Genomic DNA, 21,354 nt, shown 5'->3' on the forward strand with positions numbered 1-21,354 from the left:
TTTTGTCCGTGGCTACATCTCTCTCTTGGTCTTTCATTTGGTTTCAAACTTTTTATTTTTTCCATTTTCTCCCCCTCCATTTCTTTTGTTGCTTCTCTTTGGCTCACTCTCGTTCTGTCTCTCTTTATTCGGTCCCTCTTTTGTTATTTCCACGTCGCCCTTTGTGTTTCTCTGGCTGTGTTTGAAATTGCATACTAATCATACTAATTATAGTGTACATTTGAGTATGTAGGTTGTGGATTTTTGGTATACTGCATTAGCAAGAACTTCAAAGTATGTGATGTGAGCTTACTGGACGTACTGAACCATCCCCACAATGCATTGCGTTTCCTCAGACTGTCCAAAGCAGACGTTTAAAATAAGTCACTGTCGGATGAAATAATTACAAATGATGGCGAGTGAGGTTAAGGCACAGTTCAGAGGAAAAGCTGACATATATATATATATATATAATGTACTATAGGAAACGTATTTAATCATTTCAATTTGCCTCAAAATAATACTTAATGAAACAATGTAATTCAACGGTAGCTCTGACTGGTAAAGTCGTGATGTCGACAGTCTGCTGGTAATCATACTTAATCATACATTTAGTATGCAGTATGCAGTATGTAGTATGCAGTATGCGGTATGTTAGTATGCGGTTTCAAACACAGCCCAAGTCTTCCACTCATACATGTATTCCTTCTTTCTCCATCTTTCCCTCTCCGTCTTGACTTCCTGTCATTTTCCCGTCACTTTCTTGCTCCCCACTTCCCGCGGTCTCTGGTGTCCTGTCCTCCTTTCATCACCACTCCTCTCGACTTTTCCTCCCATCCACCGGGAGGGACTAATTAGCGCGTGGCACTTTGTCAGCTTCCCATCTCATGTCATCACACACATACACACTCGGGGGGGAAAGAAGCCGTCTGGCACTCTAATTTTAGATGTCTGACAACCAGATATTGTGCTAATCTCTCCCCACCGACGGGAGGAGGATGTCTGGTGGACAGATTGAGGGCGCAGGTTGAGATTGAGGTTTAGGCTTGAGTTTGATTGGGATCGAGAGTTGTTGAGGCTGGAGTAAGTCTTCATGCTGACTTTCATTTCAATGCCTCAATAATGTTGAGGGATAGCTGGGAGAATAAAGTTCCGGTAGTAAGTTAGGTTAAAGCTGTATTTAAGTTTGTTGCATAGGGCTTAACAGGAGTCCTGTCTTAGATCATTATGGTGTAGGTTGTGATTTATAGTTCAGTGGGAAGTGGTAACAACAAACACACTTAAAGACACACACAGAGTGGGTAACCTTTAAGGCTTAAACTCCCACCCATTGATGGATTACTGAACGGGCCTTACTGGCACAGGCCCAGGAGCACAAAGTATCAGGGGCCCCCCTGGCCCTCACCGACAAAAACAGTAACTCAAAAAGACGCTATCAACCAGGAAGAGATGCAAAATGACCACAAAGAAACTGAGACTGACTACAAAAAGGCACATAAAGACCACGAAGAGACCACAACAGCTGCTAAGATGTAAAAACAACCTCAAAGAGACAAAAAAGGAATACAAAGAGACACAAAGCAACTACAGAGACACACAAAACCACCACAGAGAGATGCGTAACAACGTCAAAGACACACAAAATCACAACCAAAAAAAAGCTAAACAACTATGAAGTCTGTGAGTCTTTGTCTTATGTAGGAGAGGGGGTGGGGCCTTTTGCATGTCTGTGTCCAGGGGCCCGTTGTCTCATAATCCATCCATGGTCTCTTCCACCCTACTCTTCAATACATGTTGTGTCCCATTGCATTCAGGTGTAAATGTAAGTTTAAGTGAGGGATTATTTTAAACCATGCTTTTTCCAAACATGCAGATTTCCAGTCGTGTCTCATCTGTGTGGCAAGAAGAGTCCCCGTCAAAGAGAGACCTGTGATGCCCACCTACGAGAGCTTCACCACGCGACAGGACCTTCAAGGTAGGCCTGGACCAGGAGGTTCTACTGTCAATACGCCGTCTGATCAATTAGCATAGTGTTGTGCCGATGTATAATGTTGTCCACGTCCCACTCGATAAGTATGTCAACTGGGGCTGAAAACTCTGGTCCAATACACTACTAAAGCTACTTAAACATCTAAAACATGACAGTAATCTGTTAACGTCGGGTCTTCTACCTGTCCAGGTAAGATCACGTCGCTGGACACCAGTCTGCTCCGTGCGTCCATGAAGCCGGGCTGGGAGGACCTGGTTCGGCGTTGCATCCAGAGGTTTCACCTGCAGAATGACGGGGAGATGTCCTTCGCTAAGAAACACCAGCAAGACGGTGAGTAAGACGATCCAGAGCTCACCCTGCAGCCTGTAACGGACTTAAACACGATCATTTAGATACCAAAACCTCATCCGTAATATTTTCTTTTGGTAGCTGAATTATTTTAATTATTTTTGAGACGTAACATAAAGTGACTTCAAAGAGACCAAAGCAACTACAAAGAGATTCAAAACGACTACGGAGAAACACAAAATGCATACAAAGAGACACAAAACAACTTCAAAGACACACAAAATCACCTTAGAATTCTTGATTTTCTGACTTGTTGAGTGTTCAGTGCTTTAGAATTTAAATGAGGAATGAATCGTAGGAAAAGCATAATCTACCTAAAATTCATGCTGGAAGTGCTCCGTGTATTAAAGGGATAGTTCAGACTTTATGATGTGGGGTTGTATGAGGTACTTGTATTACTATCATTACATTACATATCATTGTATTACTACAGTAGATGGAGGTCAGCATGGAGAAACAGACCAGAGTGTAACAGTTTAATTGTACGCTATATTTAGAATATTGTCACCACCTTACCTTGCTGTCAGACAGGTATCTATGCTCTCTTCAAAGACACAAAACTCTATCAACAAAAACACATTTCACCTCTCAGAACATGGGAGTTTCTGCTCTACCGCTGCCTCGATTGGTTAGTTAGTTAGTGTTATTGGGTGACTTTGGTGAATCCGAACTTAACACAAACAAACAAACCCCTCGAGGCAGCGGTGGACCAGCAACGTCCGTGTTCTGCGAGTTAAAATTACTGTTTTTGTCAAAGGAGTCTTGTGAATTTGAAGGGAGCACAGATAAAGCCTTTAGTTACCCGCCTGAAAGGGCCGTCTGATGGCAAGGGGAATCAATGAAAACATTCTAAAGCGTACACTCCCATGTTGTCCCAAACTGATCGATTTTTTTTAAGTGTCTAAAATACGTTTGTCTGCTGCCCTCATCCACAGTAGTGCATTGATTTGCCCCTTTGCTGGTACTGTCTGTTTCTCCAAACTATTAAAACTATCAGCGCAAAATCTGTCATATCTTATGATGCCGAAACGTAATTTTCTGTCCGTCTCTTTGCAGTGTTGAGGATCGGCCATGCTCTCAGCCCTCTGTACAGATTCTCCCTGGCTGACGGCAACATCGTCTCAGCTCACACCAAGAGCAAGCTGGTCCGATCTCCAGCCACCAACGAACCACAGCTCTACATGTCCCTGCACATCCTGCAGAGGTACCAGCCTCCTTCTCTACCTCTGCACCTCTACTGCAATGTCCGTCGTTCTAAAACATAGTATTTAGTCTTTAGGGGCTGGCATGTATCAGTGTCATTCATTTTTCAGATAAGATCTGTTCCTTAGTATCTACATCTACATACATGCGTGTTCTCATGTTCTTTCTCAGTGTTCGCGGTTTTCTCTTGATTCGGACAAAGAGGTTCAAGAACAAAGAGCCTCTTATTCCGTCGCCATACGTATTGAACAAAACTGACACAAGCACTACCAGCCAGCCCAGTGTACAGTACCTCCCTCCCACCACTGAGAGCGACTACGACTCGACCATCACCCACCCAGCCTTTAGTGTGACCATTCAGAGTCAGGAATTGGACAGCGTTCAGGAAACAATGCCAGGGCTGTTACCCGGAGCTTTGGGGCATCAATGGCGAGCACTTGGCCTTTTCTACTTCCACAAGTTTCACATTGAAAATTATCGCTCCAGCACTCGGCACAATGAGAGCTTTGTGTGCTTGGCATGGGGCTGAAGCCGGTCCTTGTTTGAAGCTCTCTTTCTGCTACAGCTTTAGGCTTCTTCACAACTTTGTTTTCTCAGTTGTGTACACTGTTTCAGAGCTGCTCTCTGTTCTACTCTATGAGTTACGCAACCTTATCGAATCCAAAATTATATTCATCTATATTTACTATAAAAAAACTCCCGATTATGTTCTGTCACTACATTGATGTAGAATTATTCTATCTTAGAATCGATAAGTTTCCACGCCTCTATTGCACGACCATAGGCGTGTAGTGCACGTAGGTCTGACGTTTTGAAACCTTGAGTTCGGCGTTTTGGTCGTCGCCATCTTGGCTTTTTGCAACCAGTCAACGGAAGTTACCATATTTGGAATGTGGTGGAGTGAAGTAGAGACGCTGTATACGGCTCTGTTGGTGGCAGAGACCTGTCAATCACAGGGTAGCCCCGCCCTAAAGCACACCCTGCTTTATGGTCTGTTTGACTCTAAATGGACCATAATGTACTAAATGAACATCATGCTGTATTGAAGAAGACTTGAAACTAGAGATTGAGACCATAAACTCATGTTTACAATGTTTACTGAGGTAATAAATTAAGAGAGAAGTAGAGTCATTTTCTCATAGACTTCTATACAACCAGAGGAGTCGCCCCCTGGTGGACACTAGAGAGAATGCCGGTTTAAGACACTTAAACATTAGCTTCAATGTCAGAACAGGAGGTTGCCGCCTGTGTACAACCAGCATCCTCCTCCAGCAGGTCTGATTCTTGTATCTGTTTTCTTTTCCTTACAGGGAGAACATGAGTGGCATGACTGCAGACATGCCGGGCGGTCAGAGCATGACTAAGCTAATGACCCCAACCAGTGTGAGTGGTGCCTCCCCTTCCCCTGATGCCAGTGTCACCAGCAACACGCACCACTCCACCACGCCCTCCAGCACGCCCTCCAGCACCCCCGGACGTGGTTTTGTAGCCGTATCGGGTCGGGCGTCCACACCTCAGCCGCTCAAGCTGGGCAGCCCTTTGGCCCAGGGAAGCCCCAGCGTCACGTCAGGCGCCATGTTGTCTCCTCGCCATCGCCAGAGCCCCAGCATGGCGGCTAGCAGCAGCAGCAGCTGTAGTAGCCCTCACCTGCAACATCCTCCTGGTTCTTTCTCCCCTGCAGCCGGAGTCCACTCGCCAGCATCCGTATGCAGCAGCACAGGAAATGGCCAAGGGTTCAACTCCCTTAGTGCATTGCAGGCTCTCAGCCAGGGCCACGGGGTTTCCCAGGGACTCATCGAGGGGCAGCAACCAGAGTCACCTGACAAAGAGAACAGTCCCAGCTTAGAGGCCGACTTGCTGGGAACTTTTGGGGAGCAGCAAGACTTGCTGTCCCCAAACCAGGACGGAGAGCAGGAGAAAGATGGCGATAGCTTCGAAGGTAATGGAAGCTTAGGGGAGCTGGACGACGCCCCAAATCGCCCTCTGAACACAAAGGGGCACACAAAGCTCCTCCAGCTCCTCACCACCAAATCAGAGTCCTCTGATCCTTGCTCATCACCCCCACTGGGGGACGACCCGAACTGCAAGGACCAGCTGGTCGGGGGTGTTGGTGGTGCTGGGCACAACAACCACTCCACCTCGCTAAAGGAGAAACACAAAATCCTCCACAGGTTGCTGCAGAACAGCACCTCTCCCGTGGAGCTGGCCAAGCTAACGGCGGAGGCCACCGGAAAAGACCCCGTCGGTCCCGAGTCGGCTTCGGGGGACAACGCGGCCGCCCTGGGTGAGCTCTGCCCAAAACAGGAGCCGGGGAGCCCCAAGAAGAAGGACAACGCGCTGCTGCGCTATCTGCTGGACAGGGACGATAACGGCATCCTGGACAAAGCCATCAAGATGGAGCCCGGAGACGGACCCCAGCTGTCCAACGTTAAGACCGAGACACAGGAGGCAGACTTCAGCGTGGCGGAGCAGGTCAGTGTTGTCGACGGTAATATGAGTAATCTGTCAGTGGAATTTTGATCATCAATTGCTTCTCAATTGGTGAAAGTTATCTTTGCCTTTTTTTTTTACTGTTGGCAAAATACTTCCTTTAGTAGAGAACAAGCATGTGGAGACTGATCACAGAATCCTCTTGTTCTCCCTGTGCACATGAAGAGTTCTGTCTGTTATGTGTGAATAAGAATAATTAAGCAATCTCTCCACTTAACAAAATAACATATGGAAAGCTCAACACCTGCAAGTGAGAACCACAGTCTGCTGACACCCGGTGTCGGAGTCTGTCAGATGTGCGATGACTTCCTCGCTAGGCAGCCGATGGCAGTGCACTTACTGTAACACGAGATGCTCTGGCAAGAGAGCGAAATTACAAAACAAAACGTGTGTGTGAGTGAGAAACGGGGAAACGGAACGAGAATTCAAAAAACACCTGAACAGGTTAAGTGTTCAGCTGTTTGAAACATACAGGACGCTCTTCCAGGAATATCAGAGGTGTTGATTTGGCTCAGCATGCAGGTGTGTTTGCATGCGTCGTTATACATGCATATGTATATCTGTGTGTACTCTGGCTCTGTGTATGTTGTACTTTGTGTGTACAAACCTCCTGGGAGAAGTGGAAGATGTTAAACTCTTGGTTTCAGCAGCGGAGCACTCCCTCTCCTGTAGCAAAGCGTAGCCGGATCAGAGTGTTTGTCAGGCTCATTGAAAACATCGTTGATGTCGGTTCCAGGAAAAGAGCTGAAGGAGGACGGCCTGAGGTTCAGAAGTCTTGACGTCCTGCTGCTGTGCCTCCGGACAGCGGAGGCTGCTGCCGGTATGAGGAGGTGGCCATTCAGTGGCCGGACGGCTGGGCTTTGTTTTGTTTGTAGAATAAGGTGACGCTTTGTCGAGCCAATCGTGATCGTGCCAGGAACGTGCTTTTTTAAAATCTGAGGTTGAGATGATATTTCAGAAGCAATGGTCGGCACAGTGTTGGTGTGAAATCCTAGTTGGACTTAAAGGTAGCACCAGTAAGGTGTGGTTTGTTATGCCTGTATATCTGAATGGTTAGATACATCGGAGGTTCTTCACATGTCCGGCAAGTTCTTGGCCTATCCAACAAAAACTGGATTTTGAAAAGTTGGAGGGTCCCCACACATCTCCATTTGAAAGTTATGCCCTTGATATGTGGCCATGTTGTGTTCACTGTGTGTGTGTGTGCGTGCATATACACCCAGGCTACACAGAGCAGGAACTGTGTCTTACTGTACATCACACATGACCTCATTAGTGCCGGCAGTTTATTTTTAGCTCCTCCTCTATTCATCAGCCAAACAGCCGCAGGACTGTGTGTGTGTGTGGCGGGTTACATTACACTGTAAGGGGGGTGAGGGGGGGTTTCAGTATCAGATTTCTTGTTTTCATTATATGCAAGTTTCTTTGGTTCATTTTTATAGTTTTGCTTCGCTCCTGAAACATCGTACCTTTTAGTTATAGAATACCTTATTCTACTTTTAATGCATATTTAATATGATAATAGCTTTAAGAGGGATAAAAGTATTTGTAGCACCTGAAGTGAAAGCTTCTCCGCTTCTTTGTTGCCAAAATCAGTTGATCAGCTGAGAGAGAGCCTTGATCTTCAGAAGCAGGAACACGTTTTATAAAGTGCTGCCTTCTCTTATCATGCATGTGCTCTAAAGGTACTATGAGACATTTTCAACTGGTCATCTGAGTTTATAAAAGATGTTGAAATAAAATACCAAATTCAGTGGTATGTCCGGATTCACATCTATGTGACGGAAATCTACATTTGCAAAAATAAAAAAATGTTTTTCTCTTCTGATCCTGTGTTTTGTTTCCCTGTGGCTGCTCTCAGACCAGTGAGCTGGAGGACCTGCTGGAGGACCTGCAGAGCGGCGGCCAGCAGCAGCTGTTCGCGGGCCAGCCGCCAGTCAGAGGACCAGCCTCCTCCTCTTCGTCCTCCTCTCCCTCTGTGGCGCCTGGTTCCTCTGTGGACAAGCAGAGCATCATCAGTGACATCCTGCAGATGACGGACGGCGGCGGCGGCAGCCCCCCCAACCAGCACAGAGCCTTCCCTCCCATCAGCCCTGCAAGTACGTCTGCAACCGTGTTTGTGGAGACCTTCATCACATCTTTGTCTCAGGATATGTACAACACTATATGTATATCGTCTTCCTCCCAGCAGGCTTTAACAGCGCCAGGCCGGGCCAGCCGGGTCGAGGTGCTCCTCCGGTCAGGATCGCCTCTCTGGACAGCAGTGTGGGCCCCAACCCCAACACTGGCAGGCCGTTCCCTCCTCAGCACAGGAACAACGGGCCCTACTCCTTACTGCAGCAGCAGCAACAGCAGCAAGGCATGATGGGAACCCACGCAGGCATGACCAACCAGGCTGTGATGGCCAATCCAGGTCAGGCAGGAGGAGAAGTAGTGTCCCGTCCGTCCTGCAGATACAAATATACTAAATATCCTTTTCCCCTGTTGAAATAAGTCAAGCATTGTATTCAATGCAGACACGAGATAATTGTCTAGTAAGGTTTTAAGGTTCAGTATTGTAAAGAAAAATGACTCTAATAATCTGTTTTCACCGAATCAGGCATGCTGAGTATGCGAGGCTCCATGCAGCAGGGCTGGGGTCCCCAGGGGCCCATGGGGGGCACCGCTGGGCCGATGATGGGCCAAGCGGTCGGACCGAGTCGGATGGTCCCCAACATGAACGCTGCGCTGCACTCGAGAGGCCCGGCCGGATCCAGAGCCATGGTCGGCATGCAGATGATGAACAACGGTGAGAGGACGAAGAGGACAGAAATAAGTCACAAAATTACCTCAACTCTCTTCAAAACTGATATTTTATGTGCCTTTGTTTTTTACCCCTTTCAGAGATGGAGATGGCAACGCCCGCCTACACTCAGCAACATGCTCCGCCCAATCAGACCACACCGTGGACAAACCGAATGATAGCTGTGGATCATTATGGAAACCAAAGCAGGTGTGGCATTGAGATGAAATAAGAGACTCAATAATGTAGAGGAGAGCAGAGTTCAGATGTGTGTGTGTGTGTGTGTGTGTGTGTGTGTGTGTGTGTGTGTGTGTGTGTGTGTGTGTGTGTGTGTGTGTGTGTGTGTGTGTGTGTGTGTGTGTGTGTGTGTGTGTGTGTGTGTGTGTGTGTGTGTGTGTGTGTGTGAGTGTGTGAGTGTGTGAGACAATAACAAACCGAGATACCTTCCAGGCCACCGTACTGCGCCCCCCAGGAGGACGGGATGCGGTGCTGCGAGGGCCCGCCAGATGAAGGGGCCCTGCTGAGCCAGCTGTGCTCGGTGTTGAAGGACTACGAGGGTCTGGAGGAGATAGACAAGATGCTGGGGATCCCGACTCTGGCTGGACAGGTGAGCCAAGAATCATCGGAACAATAAGACGTCACTTGCGAAGTATTTCAATGGACTTTTTACTTTGGAATTTGCCCATTTTTAGTAGTTTTCTTCATTTTCTCTGGGTGATTTATAGGATCTTTGATGGCTTTTTCGGATTTCAGTGCCTATTTTTATAATAATCAGAATGTAAACATGCAAAACCGCAGTGAATAATGGAAATTGACACAGAAAACAACACGCATGGGGGCTTCTGGGGCTTCTGGTTGGGGTCGGAGGTGGGTCGCCTGCCTCTCCGCCTCTCACACACACACACACACACACACACACCCTACGTAACCCAATCTAAGTGTAATCTATACTCCCGGACTCATTTCATTACGTCATCCTAACGGCTTTATGTTATTGTCAAAAACAACACAAAATGATTGGTTCTTCTGACTCACATCCGGTCTTCCCACCCTACAGGCTCCCATGTCGGACCAGGACCAGTACCTCGGCTCCTCGGACCCGGCGGCCAACATGAAGCATTTCCTGTACAGTCAACACTACGGCGGCCTGCCGGGTTACGGCGGCGCGCCTCCCGACGGCGGCTTCCACGGCCCGTCTGTGAGCGGCCACATGGGGCCGCAGAGGATGCCGCCCGCCGGTTACCCCCCGATGATGAGGATGCCGGGGGGCGCGGGGCCCAGGCCGGTCGGGATCCGGCCGGGGGGACCCGGTCCAGGAGTGCCACCTCAGCCCAACAACCTGAGGCTGCAGCTGCAGCACAGACTCCAGGCTCAGCTGGTAGGCGGCTCCAAATATTTAAAATCACTCTTCAACGATATCGTTTTTGATTTAGCTTCAGTTTGCCACAATATGTTTCACCGCTGTAATGTTGAGTCAAACTGACGCACCCCCACCCTGATAAACCGTGTTTCATTTGATGTTAAATCCACTCGTGGCTCTAGACACACCTGGAAATCTTTGTTTTGTTCTAAACAAGCGGCTCGTTTCCATGAAAAATAAGACTTTGTCGTCTTATTCGACACTCGTATTGAAGACGAAGCCGTCTCCTTTTTGCTCTTTTTTTCACATTGCATGTAACTCGGCGCCGTTGAGTTCAAACAGCAGAGAGCCAGAAAGGAACAAATGTGCTGCAGCTTTCTGCCTTCATCAGCAACTCCCTGCTGCTGAGACGCTTAACAATGAACACACATGACATGTGCGCACACACACACACACACACACACACACACAATTCATACCCTCACTCATAAAGACGATTGCATACACAGACTGCACCCTTTGTGAGTGACACATTTCCCCGTAACATTCCTCTTTGTGATTGTGTATACAGGCTCTTTATGCTCTAAAACTACATTTGTCTGCATGTGTTTATATTCGTGTTTTGATCATGATGAGCGCACGTTTGCCTTGTTTTCATTTAGTTCTTATGCTCGTATGTTTTAGGACTCCCTTAAATACTCGCTGGTTCATCTTAAGGGGGTTTGTCGCAATATTTCGATATATAATGATTCACCACAAGCGACTTACTTCTTACTCTATTTTTACATATTTAATCAAATACTGCCACCTGGTGGAGACTTGAGGGAAAACAGCTGAAATAGCACTGACGGTTGAGCAGCGAGTTCAGATGTGAGACATCACTTTTGCACTTCCTCCTTCACACTCCTGTCGGTGCCAGCAAGGAAACGGTGAAGTCAGAAACCTCAGAATAAACCGCCGTCGTCTGCAAGGATGTAATTGAGACATTCAAGGTGTCATCGAAGGTTCTAACACTGAAAACATGCAGTGTTAAGCAATTAAGTTATTAAGTTCCCCCAGTTTATTACTTACATTAAGACAGTAGTTCATTAGAGAATCCTGCCAGATCACAGACTTCTCTAACGTTCATAAACTGAGGAGCCACGCTGCTGTTTTGAAACTACCTGTATTAGTTTGTCTCCTGAGTGTTTCTTGCTGTGTCCCGTAATCTCCCATTGAGACGAATAAAGTTCTCTGTCCGTCCCCCCGTGTAGAACCGCCAGCCAATGGTGAACCAGATGAGTGGAGTGTCCAATATGAATCTACCTCTAAGGGCTAATGTACCAAACCAGGTCAGTCTATGTGTATGTATGTATATACAGTATATATGTATATATATGTATGTATGTATGTGTCTCACTCTCTCTTACTCCACCTCACTTGTTAACACCATTCAAATGTTTCAGAAGAATTTAGATCAGAGGTTCTCGATCTTGTTTATAGAGAACATGACGGGGAACCCCTCATGTCTGTTCCCTTAGAATAATTAGACGTAGCCTATTCTTGTCTTTAACAGCTCAGCATTTACTCTTTCAAACAATCAACTCACCTGCAGCACGACTCATTTACATATTCAGTGTTAGACCCACCGGATTGAAATACTAAATGTCGTAGACGGTTACTTGTGTTTGTCTTAAATCCCTCCTCCGTCTTCTTTACAGCCTGTTTCATTAAAGCACCCGTCACCTTACTATTGTTTTGTCTTCCTGCAGGGAACCCTCAACGCTCAGATGCTGGCCCAGCGTCAGCGCGAGTACCTCAGCAACCACCTCCGCCAACGCCAACAACAGCAGCAGCAGCAGCAGCAGCAGCAGCAGCAGCACGTGCAACAGCAGCGCGCCATGATGATGCGCACTCAGGGCATCAGCATGCCGCCCAGCGGGGGCGCCGCCCCCACGCCGATGCCCGTGGGCGGCACCAACCCGCGGCTCCCGCAGGGCAACCCGCAGCAGTTCCCCTACCCGGCCTCCAGCTACGGTACCGGCCTGCCCTCTCCTCCTCCACCTCCTCATCCCGGCTCCTCCAGCCCCTTCTCCTCCCCTCTCTCCCCCAGCCATCACCTGGCTAGCCAGGGCATGATGGGGAATGTAGGCGGGCAGTACGGCGGGGTAATGAGTCCCCCGTCACAGCACAGTGCCTACCAGTTCAGCAGTTCAGGTATATAATCAGAGGGCAGCGTGCGCCCGCCGCAGCACTCTGTTTGTCAGTACTCACGTCATCGCTTCGTTGTGGTGGCGGCAATCAAACACAATCATGATTGTTCAGACTGTTTGTCCTCTCGCAGGTTGATTTGTACGTGGTTGAAGGTGTTATCATGACAAGTGTGTTCTTGGAATGGATTTGTTTTTGTGTGCACATCGACAAGGTTTCATAAGATGCTTTTTCACTTACTTTCTCTTTGTGTGATTACAACCCGCTCACAAACCAATCGGGAGACAAAAGTCTTTCTTTTATTAGTTGACTTCATGCGTCTTCTGTCACGTTGTTGTTTAATGAACTCTTATCCTCATTTGACTAAAATATAAAACTTTTGGGACTCTCCAGATTGAAAGTTTCTAAAAGGACAGAAAAGGCTCCTGAGGATTTTCTAGCACCAGTTTGACTGAGATGCACATTGAACTTGTTATCTTCGTGCTATTGGTTGGTCTGTTAATTCTAAGATCACCTTAACAAAGAACTGGGTGACTATAGATAGTTATAGATAGAACTATAGATTCATCCTGGTTTTGGAAAGAGCTTTGGCTTTTCACATCGCTATATTTCAGTTTTTCGGTGCAGGTTTTCTGCCATTTTGTTAGCTTCCTCTTGGATGCGTGCTTACGATGTGGCACCTTATTGCTACGTTTCTACAGAGGTTAACGCCCAGAAACGTGCCAACACAGCAAAATGAGAAAATTGAAAAGGATGGCAGGATCTCTGCAGACACCGCTACACACTTCTAGTGGGTCATAAGTGATGATTGGTAGGGGCTATTTATCAGTCCGTACATTGTTTAAAAAAAAATCCTCCTCATTTTGCCTTTACATGAAGATTTTCAACTTTTTAAATATCAGCACTCCCATTTGTCTTGTCTGTGTTAAGTGTCATAATGCCTCAAAATAATGTCCTAAAGTAGAAGTACAGTAACGTCCTAACGGCTGGTAAAAACTATTTCTAGATATTAGTGTCTGGTTATCGTTCCCCTCCATGCAGCTTACGACCATTTCATCCGCTCCACTCTGCAGGAATGAGCCAGCAGCAGCAGCAGCAGCAGCAGCAGCACCAGGACCCCGTGTCAGGTTTTCCGTGCGGGGCTGCGACCCCTCAGAGCCCCCTGCTGTCTCCCAGGATGGGTCAGGGTCAGAGCCCCCTGCTGCAGCAGATCCAGGGCCAACCCCAAACCCAGCCCCAGGGTCCGACCCAGAGAGGAGCTCCGGCCTACCAGCCGAGCCCCGGGTGGTCCCAACCTGCCAACATCTCCGCCAGCAGCAGGTGACGACAGTTCGCCGTCAGATTGTGTATTTATGTGAATATTGTACATCTCTGACTCGGGTTGCCTCCTTCCAGCGTGTACCCCCAACAGTCCCAGTCGCAGTACTCCACACAAGCCAGCGGAGGAATGTACAACAGCAACATGAACCTGGGGGTCATGGCCAACAGCGGGGGCAACATGAACCACCTGTCAGGACAGATGAGCTCCATGAACACAGAGCAGGTGAGGGTGCAGGATTTCAAATATGTTGAGGTTCCCTGTTGTGTTGGTTTAGGTTAATTTAGACGAAGTTATTCCTAAACTAAAATCTTTATGCTTTGTTTTTTAGTATATGAGATAAAGACGTTTATCATCACGTGAGCTCTTCAGCAATAGTTCTTGTTTTCTGTATCATGTTCAAGATGTTTCCTTTATAGTCATTCTCAGTATTTAGGAGGAATAATACAGTTTTTAGCCGATGTGTTCATGATTGGTGTCATTGTCATCTTTTCTGACGCAGGTGAGGGACGGCAGCCTGATCCTGGAGCAGCTGGCGGGAATGGACATGTTGACGCAAGAGGGCGAAGCCAATTCTGTAAGTTAAAACACATTAACTTGTATACATTTCTGATCTTAAGCTACTTTATGAGTCATCCGGACCTCTCTGGGACAAGTCTGCTTCCTGTCCCCAGCGTCTTTTATACGTCACATACTTGACATATGTAGTACAAGTCTAAGCCATCAGGCTGGTGTCTACAGAATCACCGTGAGATGGTTTTCATCAGATCATTTTGAGTCTGTTTGTTATTTCTATATTTCTCTTGACGAATAATACGATTTTCTGTCGTTTCCTAGAACTTCTGCTGACCCCGGCTTCGGTTGAGACAAGGTGACGCAGGCAAAAACACTGACGCCTACTCCGCTCGGCTCACGGAGGAGCGTCGAGGAGTCGAGGACCTGTGACGGTAACTCTGCTCCCTCCGCAGGGAGAGGACAGCCGTGCAGACTGTATATGAAGGGCACGTCTCTTTGTGCGCGTTTGTGTGTGAATGTGAAACAGTTCGACACTGGAGACGTGAACGGTTGACGAGCTTAAATGAAACCTCTGCATTTGATCTTTTACGGTTCTGTTTTAGAGCCTGACTGAAAACATTCAAAAGAGAAGGTTTATGATATAATATTTTACAGGTATTTATAGTTTTGAAGAAGTTTTAGAGATTCTTTGTATGACACAAAAAAAATCAAGGATATGAAAATCTCTTAAAATGGTACATTTTGATGTCAATTTTTAAATTAATATATTTCAACTGCTGTAGTTACAGGGGAGCTGTATCCCTATTTAATGACTTTTTGAATGAAGGTGAATGTGTATAGATTGTGTACATACGTAGATTTAAAATACCCCTTTTTCCTCGTTGTGGTATTGCAAAAACAGCAGTTTGGAGTTTCAGTCCAACAAACAGAGAGCAGAGGTATGTCGTTGGTTAACTGAAACCTCAGTGGGCAGAGCTCCAGAACCACAAGACGACAATAGAGGAAGTCAATTCACACGGCGTTCTCAAAGTGTGTCAGATAGTTGCCCGAGGTTTGTGAAAAAAAACGTACAAAAAGTGTCGCAAGACTCGTTGACCGGCGAACAATCCTCACCTCTCCATCGACGGTCCCTTTAAAGTTTAACAGATCAATCGTTACCGTCTAGACACAACCTCACTCGAATGGAAAACACAGTACTATATATATATATATATTTATATATACTGTATATATATAAATAGCAAACAGTGCAGGAATACTGTGTTATAAGTAAAAGTCCTGCATTCAAAATGTCACTAGAGTAAAAGTATTTGCATCAAAATATACTTAAAGTACCAAAAGTAAGAGCACTCATTATGCAGAATGGCTCATTTCAGAATATTATATATTATATTACTGAATTATTATTATTATTGATGTGTTCATCACTTTAATGTTGCAGCCGTTAAAGGTGCAGCAAAGTTGAATTACTTTATATACTTCCAGGTGTTTTAATCCATAATAATAACTGATTTGTTTTGTTGATTTGCATTTTATATTAAACATCTGTAATGTACTTATTGCTGTCAAAGCGTCATAGTGGAGTAAAAAGAACAAAGCCGGCCTCTGAAATGTAGTGGATTATGATTTTAAAGTTGCATGAAATGGAAAGTAAAAATACAATTACCTCAAAGTTGTACTTGAGTACATGTATGTAGTAATTGTGCATGTTATTGTGAGCATGGTGGAGTGTCAGTCCAGTACTCCATCATGAATAGTTAGTTTTCTCCGCCCACTGAGATTTAACCAATGAAACGCTTTCTGCCTCTAAAGCAGATCTGTGTTCAGCGACTAAAGCTTCATGCTGCTGTGGGTCGCTTTACAACGACACCATGTACCGGTCTGCAGGAGTTCATTCAGCTGAAGGACAATTTAAAATGTGTGTTGTTTGTTGTGTCGGGTCTCTCTGTGGGTGAGTCTCTACGTACAATACTAGTGAGGAGTACGAATACAAAGACCCGGAACCTTGAGCATCCAAAGTTAAATGTGCTTTTACAGACTGGACCTCGAGCATTGTGGGACATCCATGTGAACGGTGCTCTATCTATTTACGTGCTTGAAAGTAAGAACAAAACATACTCGAACTAGCAACGTGGAAACCTGTTGACGGAGCGATATGCGGGATTGTGAGCGTTTCTATTGCCTCTCGATGGCTCTCAACATGGTGGCGGTTGAGCTAAACGGTGCAAACAACGGCAGCAGTGATGACCGGCTGCATTATCAGCCGATAATAATGATTAGCTCATAGTTGTGTGATGCTATAATAACGCTCTGAATCCCGTATATTGCACCTTTTTGAGCACATTCTGGAGATGAATTGTGAAAAAGCAAAACTGACTGCAAAATGAAACACTGACAGAAAGTTTTAATTTTTTTTTAGAAAATGTTGCGCTGACCCAGTTTTCTCCTTCATGTCCTTTCAGCTTTCAGCACATTAAATCATGCTCCAGTGTGCAGATCGTAAAGATACAACCACTAAGAGAAAGTGAACGCCATTGAAGTTGTCCTGAATGTCAAACTCTCTGCAGTCGAGAGCGTAAACTCATGTACAGTAACTACTAATGTTTAGATGAAAGTGAATTATTTTCTCTTGATTGTGACTGATACAGTACAAATATATAAATATATATATATCTTTATTCATAGATGAATATTTTACCAATTTCAAACTACTGTAATTCATGTAAGTACCTTAAGATGCTGAAGACAAAGCATAATGCCTTAGATCTGTGATTCTCCGTCTGGTGTTTAACGGTACGGTTTACAGGTGTGTTACAGGTGTCGCATACTGCTGACTGAGTCTTCTACCGCTTCATATTGTCGGTGGAATAACCACACAACCTGCGTTTTTATATTCCATCCCCAAGAAGCAACACAGGACCAGCTGTGGAAGTTAAATACGACACGGTTTCAGCAGTTCAATCGCAAATCATATTAACTTTGAGCTGCAGTTTCCTGTAAATCACATTAATGTCGTCAGACTTTACTACTGATACAAATAAGCAACTATTTCTGACATGAAATGCTTATAAAGTTCAATATCGCAGAACATTTAGAAAATCAGTACATCATTTTGAATGTTTCAGTACGAAATACCACAAGAGAAGCTATTACGTTATCAAATGTTAGATGTTGCCGTCGTAAAAGCTTTCAAACTAAATCACGTCTTATACAAGCAGCAAAGCACAAAGCCAACGCGGAAAATTCAAAAAAGAAAACTGCAGTTCCTCAAACGGCCACTTGAGGCTCCAAAAGCGAGTGGATCCCCATAGACCTCTATGTTAAAATGCCCAACTTTACCACATAAATAAACGTGTTTACAGCCTGGTACAAAGAAAACGGTAGCTATAGCTGATATCCACGTTCATAACTGTACAAGACGTGAATGTTTAAATAACTGACCCGTTTAAAATGAAATCACGACTGCTCTTCAGAAACCTTTGGGTGACCTCACGGATACTACATCCATATTTGATCGTCTCTGGTCCTAAACAGTTTGAAGCAACCGGAAATAAATCTATGATCCTAAATAGAAGGAATGTAAAAACGAAGGTTGCATAAATTAACTGGAATGGCTTCACGTTGCTGTTTAACTTATATTTCACTGAGATCTTTGTCGATAGCCGACTGTTCACATTTTACTTTTTTAAGTTCACTCGTTCTGTTTTTTGTTTTTCAGTTAAACAATTTAGATTTTTTTCTTTTTAATGTGTTATTAGCATCTTTAAATTATTATTATGGCATAACTTCTTGTTTGTAGAAAAAAATAAATCTAACAACCCTTGAAAAATTGATGCCGTCAAAGCGTCGCTTGGAGCTCATTGTGTTTCGTGATTCCACCGCCAGGTGGCGCCAGAGTCTAGAATGTTCAAATCCTACACGTAGTGGCTTTAAGGTCTGCATTCAACAACAATGCAAGCAGACAATGTAAATCTTTCCTTTATTGTTGCATCATGACTGCTGACGTCAGGATATTTAACGCTGAGTTGCAACGGAAACATCTCGAGAGCTGCCGAGCAAATACGTCACCGTGCTTATTAATAGCTCGACGGGGAGACTCTATAGCCTTTTATAGCTGAAATATTTCATATTACAACATTGTGCAGGGAGTTATTGTTTTATACGAATAGTGCAGGTCAGAAGGTTTGGATTTTAAAATGAGCGGGTGAAACTACTGGTCCACACAGACACGGATTAGAATATTCTGTTAATGTTATTGATGCATTTCTTTGCAATCAGCTGTCAGTTGAAAGTGTTTCACAGGATACGATGTTTAATCAGAGCAATATGTCAAAGAAGGCGTTTAAAGTTCACTGTTTTATTTGTATTTCTCTGCCCTGATTGTTCTTATTCGATATGTCAGCGGCGACACAGCCCAGTACTCACAGTCTATTCAGAGTGTGAGGGTTTTATTATGCAAAAGTCCAGACGTTCACACCACTTTATGCAAGCTGTCCGCTCTAATGTTGCTTTTGCCAATGCTGCTCGTTAATTTATGATTCATGCCACTGTAAATAAATTATTTTTATTGAGCCTCTGTCTTTTTATTTCTCCTCTGGTTCTGGTGTTTGTTTCTTTTATATACACACTACTTACATGAACAGTAATGGACTGCAGATCACATGAATGAAAAGACCACTTTCTCTGTTTTTCATGACTGTAATCTGATGAAATGTATTTCATAGAGAGCGGCTCTTTCTCTGTGTGTGCAATGATCTCTTCACAGCAGCAGGAGGCGACATTCTCTAGCAGTGTAAACACGGTCACGCTGCAGCATTTATTAAATACATCACTTCCCTCCTGATCATATTAAACTTATTATATTTTAAAGTTAAAATGAAACAAAGTAGGGTTCTAGTCACATGGAGTTGTTCTAGTTGGGATGTATTATAGTATTGATCAGCTGTTTCTCTATGTGAAGCATGTTTAAATAATAATATATATTTTTTGTGTTTGCCACATCTAGTCTGGTTTTGAGTTGTTCAGCAATTTTAAAGTTAATGTATTGAAAACAACAAAAAAACATGCAAAAAGTTCCCTCATATTTCTTACATAGGAGCAAGACGCACACTTTGGGATGCTTTTGCCTCTTTGTGTGTTGTTTAGTGTCTCTTTATAGTTCTATCTGTGGTTTTATGTCTCTTTGTGGTTGTTTTGTGTCTTCTTGTGTTTGTTTCGTGTCTCTTTGTGGTTGTTTTGTGTCTCTTTGTGGTTGTTTCGTGTCTCTTTGTGGTCATTTTGTTGGTAGTCGGGGCGGCTGTGACTCCGGTGACACGGGTATTCTTCTAATCAGAAGATCAGTGGTTCAATCCACTGTTGCTGTGATCCGGGGCCAAACACGAAACTCAAAGTCGCTCCTAAAAGCCTTGCCATGGTTTGCTGTAAGTTAAGAGGCGGGAGGTGGCCCCCTGTATGGCCATGAGAGTATGAAGTTGTGTGTGAACAGGTGAACGTTGTCATGTGTACAGCGCTTTGAGAGCTCCAGAGAGCTTTTGTGTCACTTTACAAATGTACATCCTGATTCCTGAACCCTGAACCTTTACCTGCACCTCTCCTAGCTTGTTGAACTTTGAGGCCTGAGTTGCAAACTGGGGATATGCAGTTTGGGATTCACCAAGCAGGGAGGGTGTAATAAAGATATGTCGTTGAGATGCATTATGGGAAGTGTAGGATTCAGCATATTGGAGCTTGACCCCGTATTAGGCAGTAATAAAAGTCAGGATATCTCTTCCTCTGCTGCATCAATCTGTACCAGCCTTTTAATAACCTATATGACGTCATGGACACAACACTGGCCCTCAAATCTTCTGCTTCAATTTAAATTGAACAAGCTTCAAAGTTTGACAACAGAATATGTATACTTTATCACAACGTCACACAATAAATACATCTTTTCTTCATGATTCTATCCATATTTCCCTCTTATTCATCCTCAGATATTGATAGTGATCTCTAATGTAATTTAAGACGCATCGTTTGACCGTCTCAGTGTTTAACGACACGCTCAGATTCACGAGGTGTTCCATGAGTTCCTTATTTCAAATGTTAAGCTGGCATTTTGGAGAAGTGAGGAGCAGCCGCACGTCTTTAGTCAGGAGGACTCGCCACACATCAAACACACGGGAACACGTTTGAGCTGCAGGAACAAGTAGTCACGCACACACACACACACACACACACAGACGTACACACACGTACACACCGTGTTGCATTGTTACGACTCCTCTATGCAGAAATAAACTTGACGCTGGTCCAGTAGCTCATGTCCTCTGCATGGCCTTTACAATCTAATCACACAGCAGCTCCATACATTAAAAACTGTTCCAACTTCCTCTCAAATAAAGCTTTTTCTCACGAATGCACTGTTATGAAATATGACAATCTGTTGCTTGGGAAATATATAATCATTGAGATAAAGCTCGCAAACGATTGCTCGAGGTCATGAACTTCATGAAAGGTCAGGAAGTCTGTCTAACTCGTGGCTTGTAGAGCTAAAACAATCAAATATCAGCTTAATATAACTTTATGATATGATATAGCAGATATGCATAAAGAAATAGTGAGTATCACAGAGGTGCCCTCGTAGAAGTATCTAAGATTTGTTGTATCTATGTTACATAGTTCATCTAATAATCTAATTTCTTTGTGTGGCATCATGTCATCATAGTTAATGCTGTTACAACACTTCATGTTTAGTGTTTGTAAGACAGAGAAACGTATGAGTTGTTACTGGAAGTGTGTTATTTCCTGACTGCAGGACAACAGTCTGGTTAGAACGTATTCCCACTGAACATGATCTGGACACACATTGAGATAACTCAACTGACAGTTCTCTGGCTCTGAATCAAAAGTCCAGCTCGTGAGAACCAAAGTGATCAAGAAAAATAAAGTGAAGACCTTTCACTCTGGTTATATTTCCATACCGCAACCCGGGAGCCTACTGATAAACAACAATACACAAATCCTGTGTTTCCTCTATTTCGTAACGCATGAATATGTGAGGAAAGACTACAGAGTGCTGCAGGGAGGACGTATATTTTTTAGTTAGCATTGCACTGGTTCATATAAGTACAAATACTTACATTTTTTTCGTACAGCAAGATAATCTTCACAAAGTGTGAACGCAATCAGCAAGTGCT

At 44.6% G+C, this 21,354-nt stretch overlaps 1 protein-coding gene across 7 annotated transcripts in view; it reads left to right on the forward strand.

Annotated features, from left to right (window-relative positions):
- Window positions 1-18,748, forward strand: part of LOC142956697 (nuclear receptor coactivator 2-like) — a 46,276-nt gene extending 27,528 nt beyond the window's left edge. For 5 of the 7 annotated variants that reach the window (XM_076098416.1, XM_076098417.1, XM_076098414.1 and 2 more), the window contains 16 exons: window positions 1,853-1,954; window positions 2,159-2,299; window positions 3,374-3,521; window positions 4,831-5,992; window positions 7,872-8,109; window positions 8,199-8,423; window positions 8,610-8,798; window positions 8,894-9,002; window positions 9,243-9,399; window positions 9,850-10,170; window positions 11,406-11,483; window positions 11,904-12,348; window positions 13,416-13,662; window positions 13,738-13,885; window positions 14,163-14,237; window positions 14,498-18,748. In XM_076098416.1, coding sequence (XP_075954531.1) covers window positions 1,853-1,954; window positions 2,159-2,299; window positions 3,374-3,521; window positions 4,831-5,992; window positions 7,872-8,109; window positions 8,199-8,423; window positions 8,610-8,798; window positions 8,894-9,002; window positions 9,243-9,399; window positions 9,850-10,170; window positions 11,406-11,483; window positions 11,904-12,348; window positions 13,416-13,662; window positions 13,738-13,885; window positions 14,163-14,237; window positions 14,498-14,509 — 3,797 coding nt within the window. In that variant the 3' untranslated portion in view covers window positions 14,510-18,748. The remainder of the gene's footprint in view (window positions 1-1,852; window positions 1,955-2,158; window positions 2,300-3,373; window positions 3,522-4,830; window positions 5,993-7,871; window positions 8,110-8,198; window positions 8,424-8,609; window positions 8,799-8,893; window positions 9,003-9,242; window positions 9,400-9,849; window positions 10,171-11,405; window positions 11,484-11,903; window positions 12,349-13,415; window positions 13,663-13,737; window positions 13,886-14,162; window positions 14,238-14,497) is intronic. The other 2 variants (XM_076098421.1, XM_076098419.1) reach the window with 2 other exon arrangements.
- Window positions 18,749-21,354: the final 2,606 nt, after the last annotated feature.

Source organism: Anarhichas minor, unplaced genomic scaffold (assembly GCF_050575085.1).
Source record: "Anarhichas minor isolate MPS153535 unplaced genomic scaffold, ASM5057508v1 ptg000024l, whole genome shotgun sequence".
Taxonomy (NCBI): domain Eukaryota; kingdom Metazoa; phylum Chordata; class Actinopteri; order Perciformes; family Anarhichadidae; genus Anarhichas; species Anarhichas minor.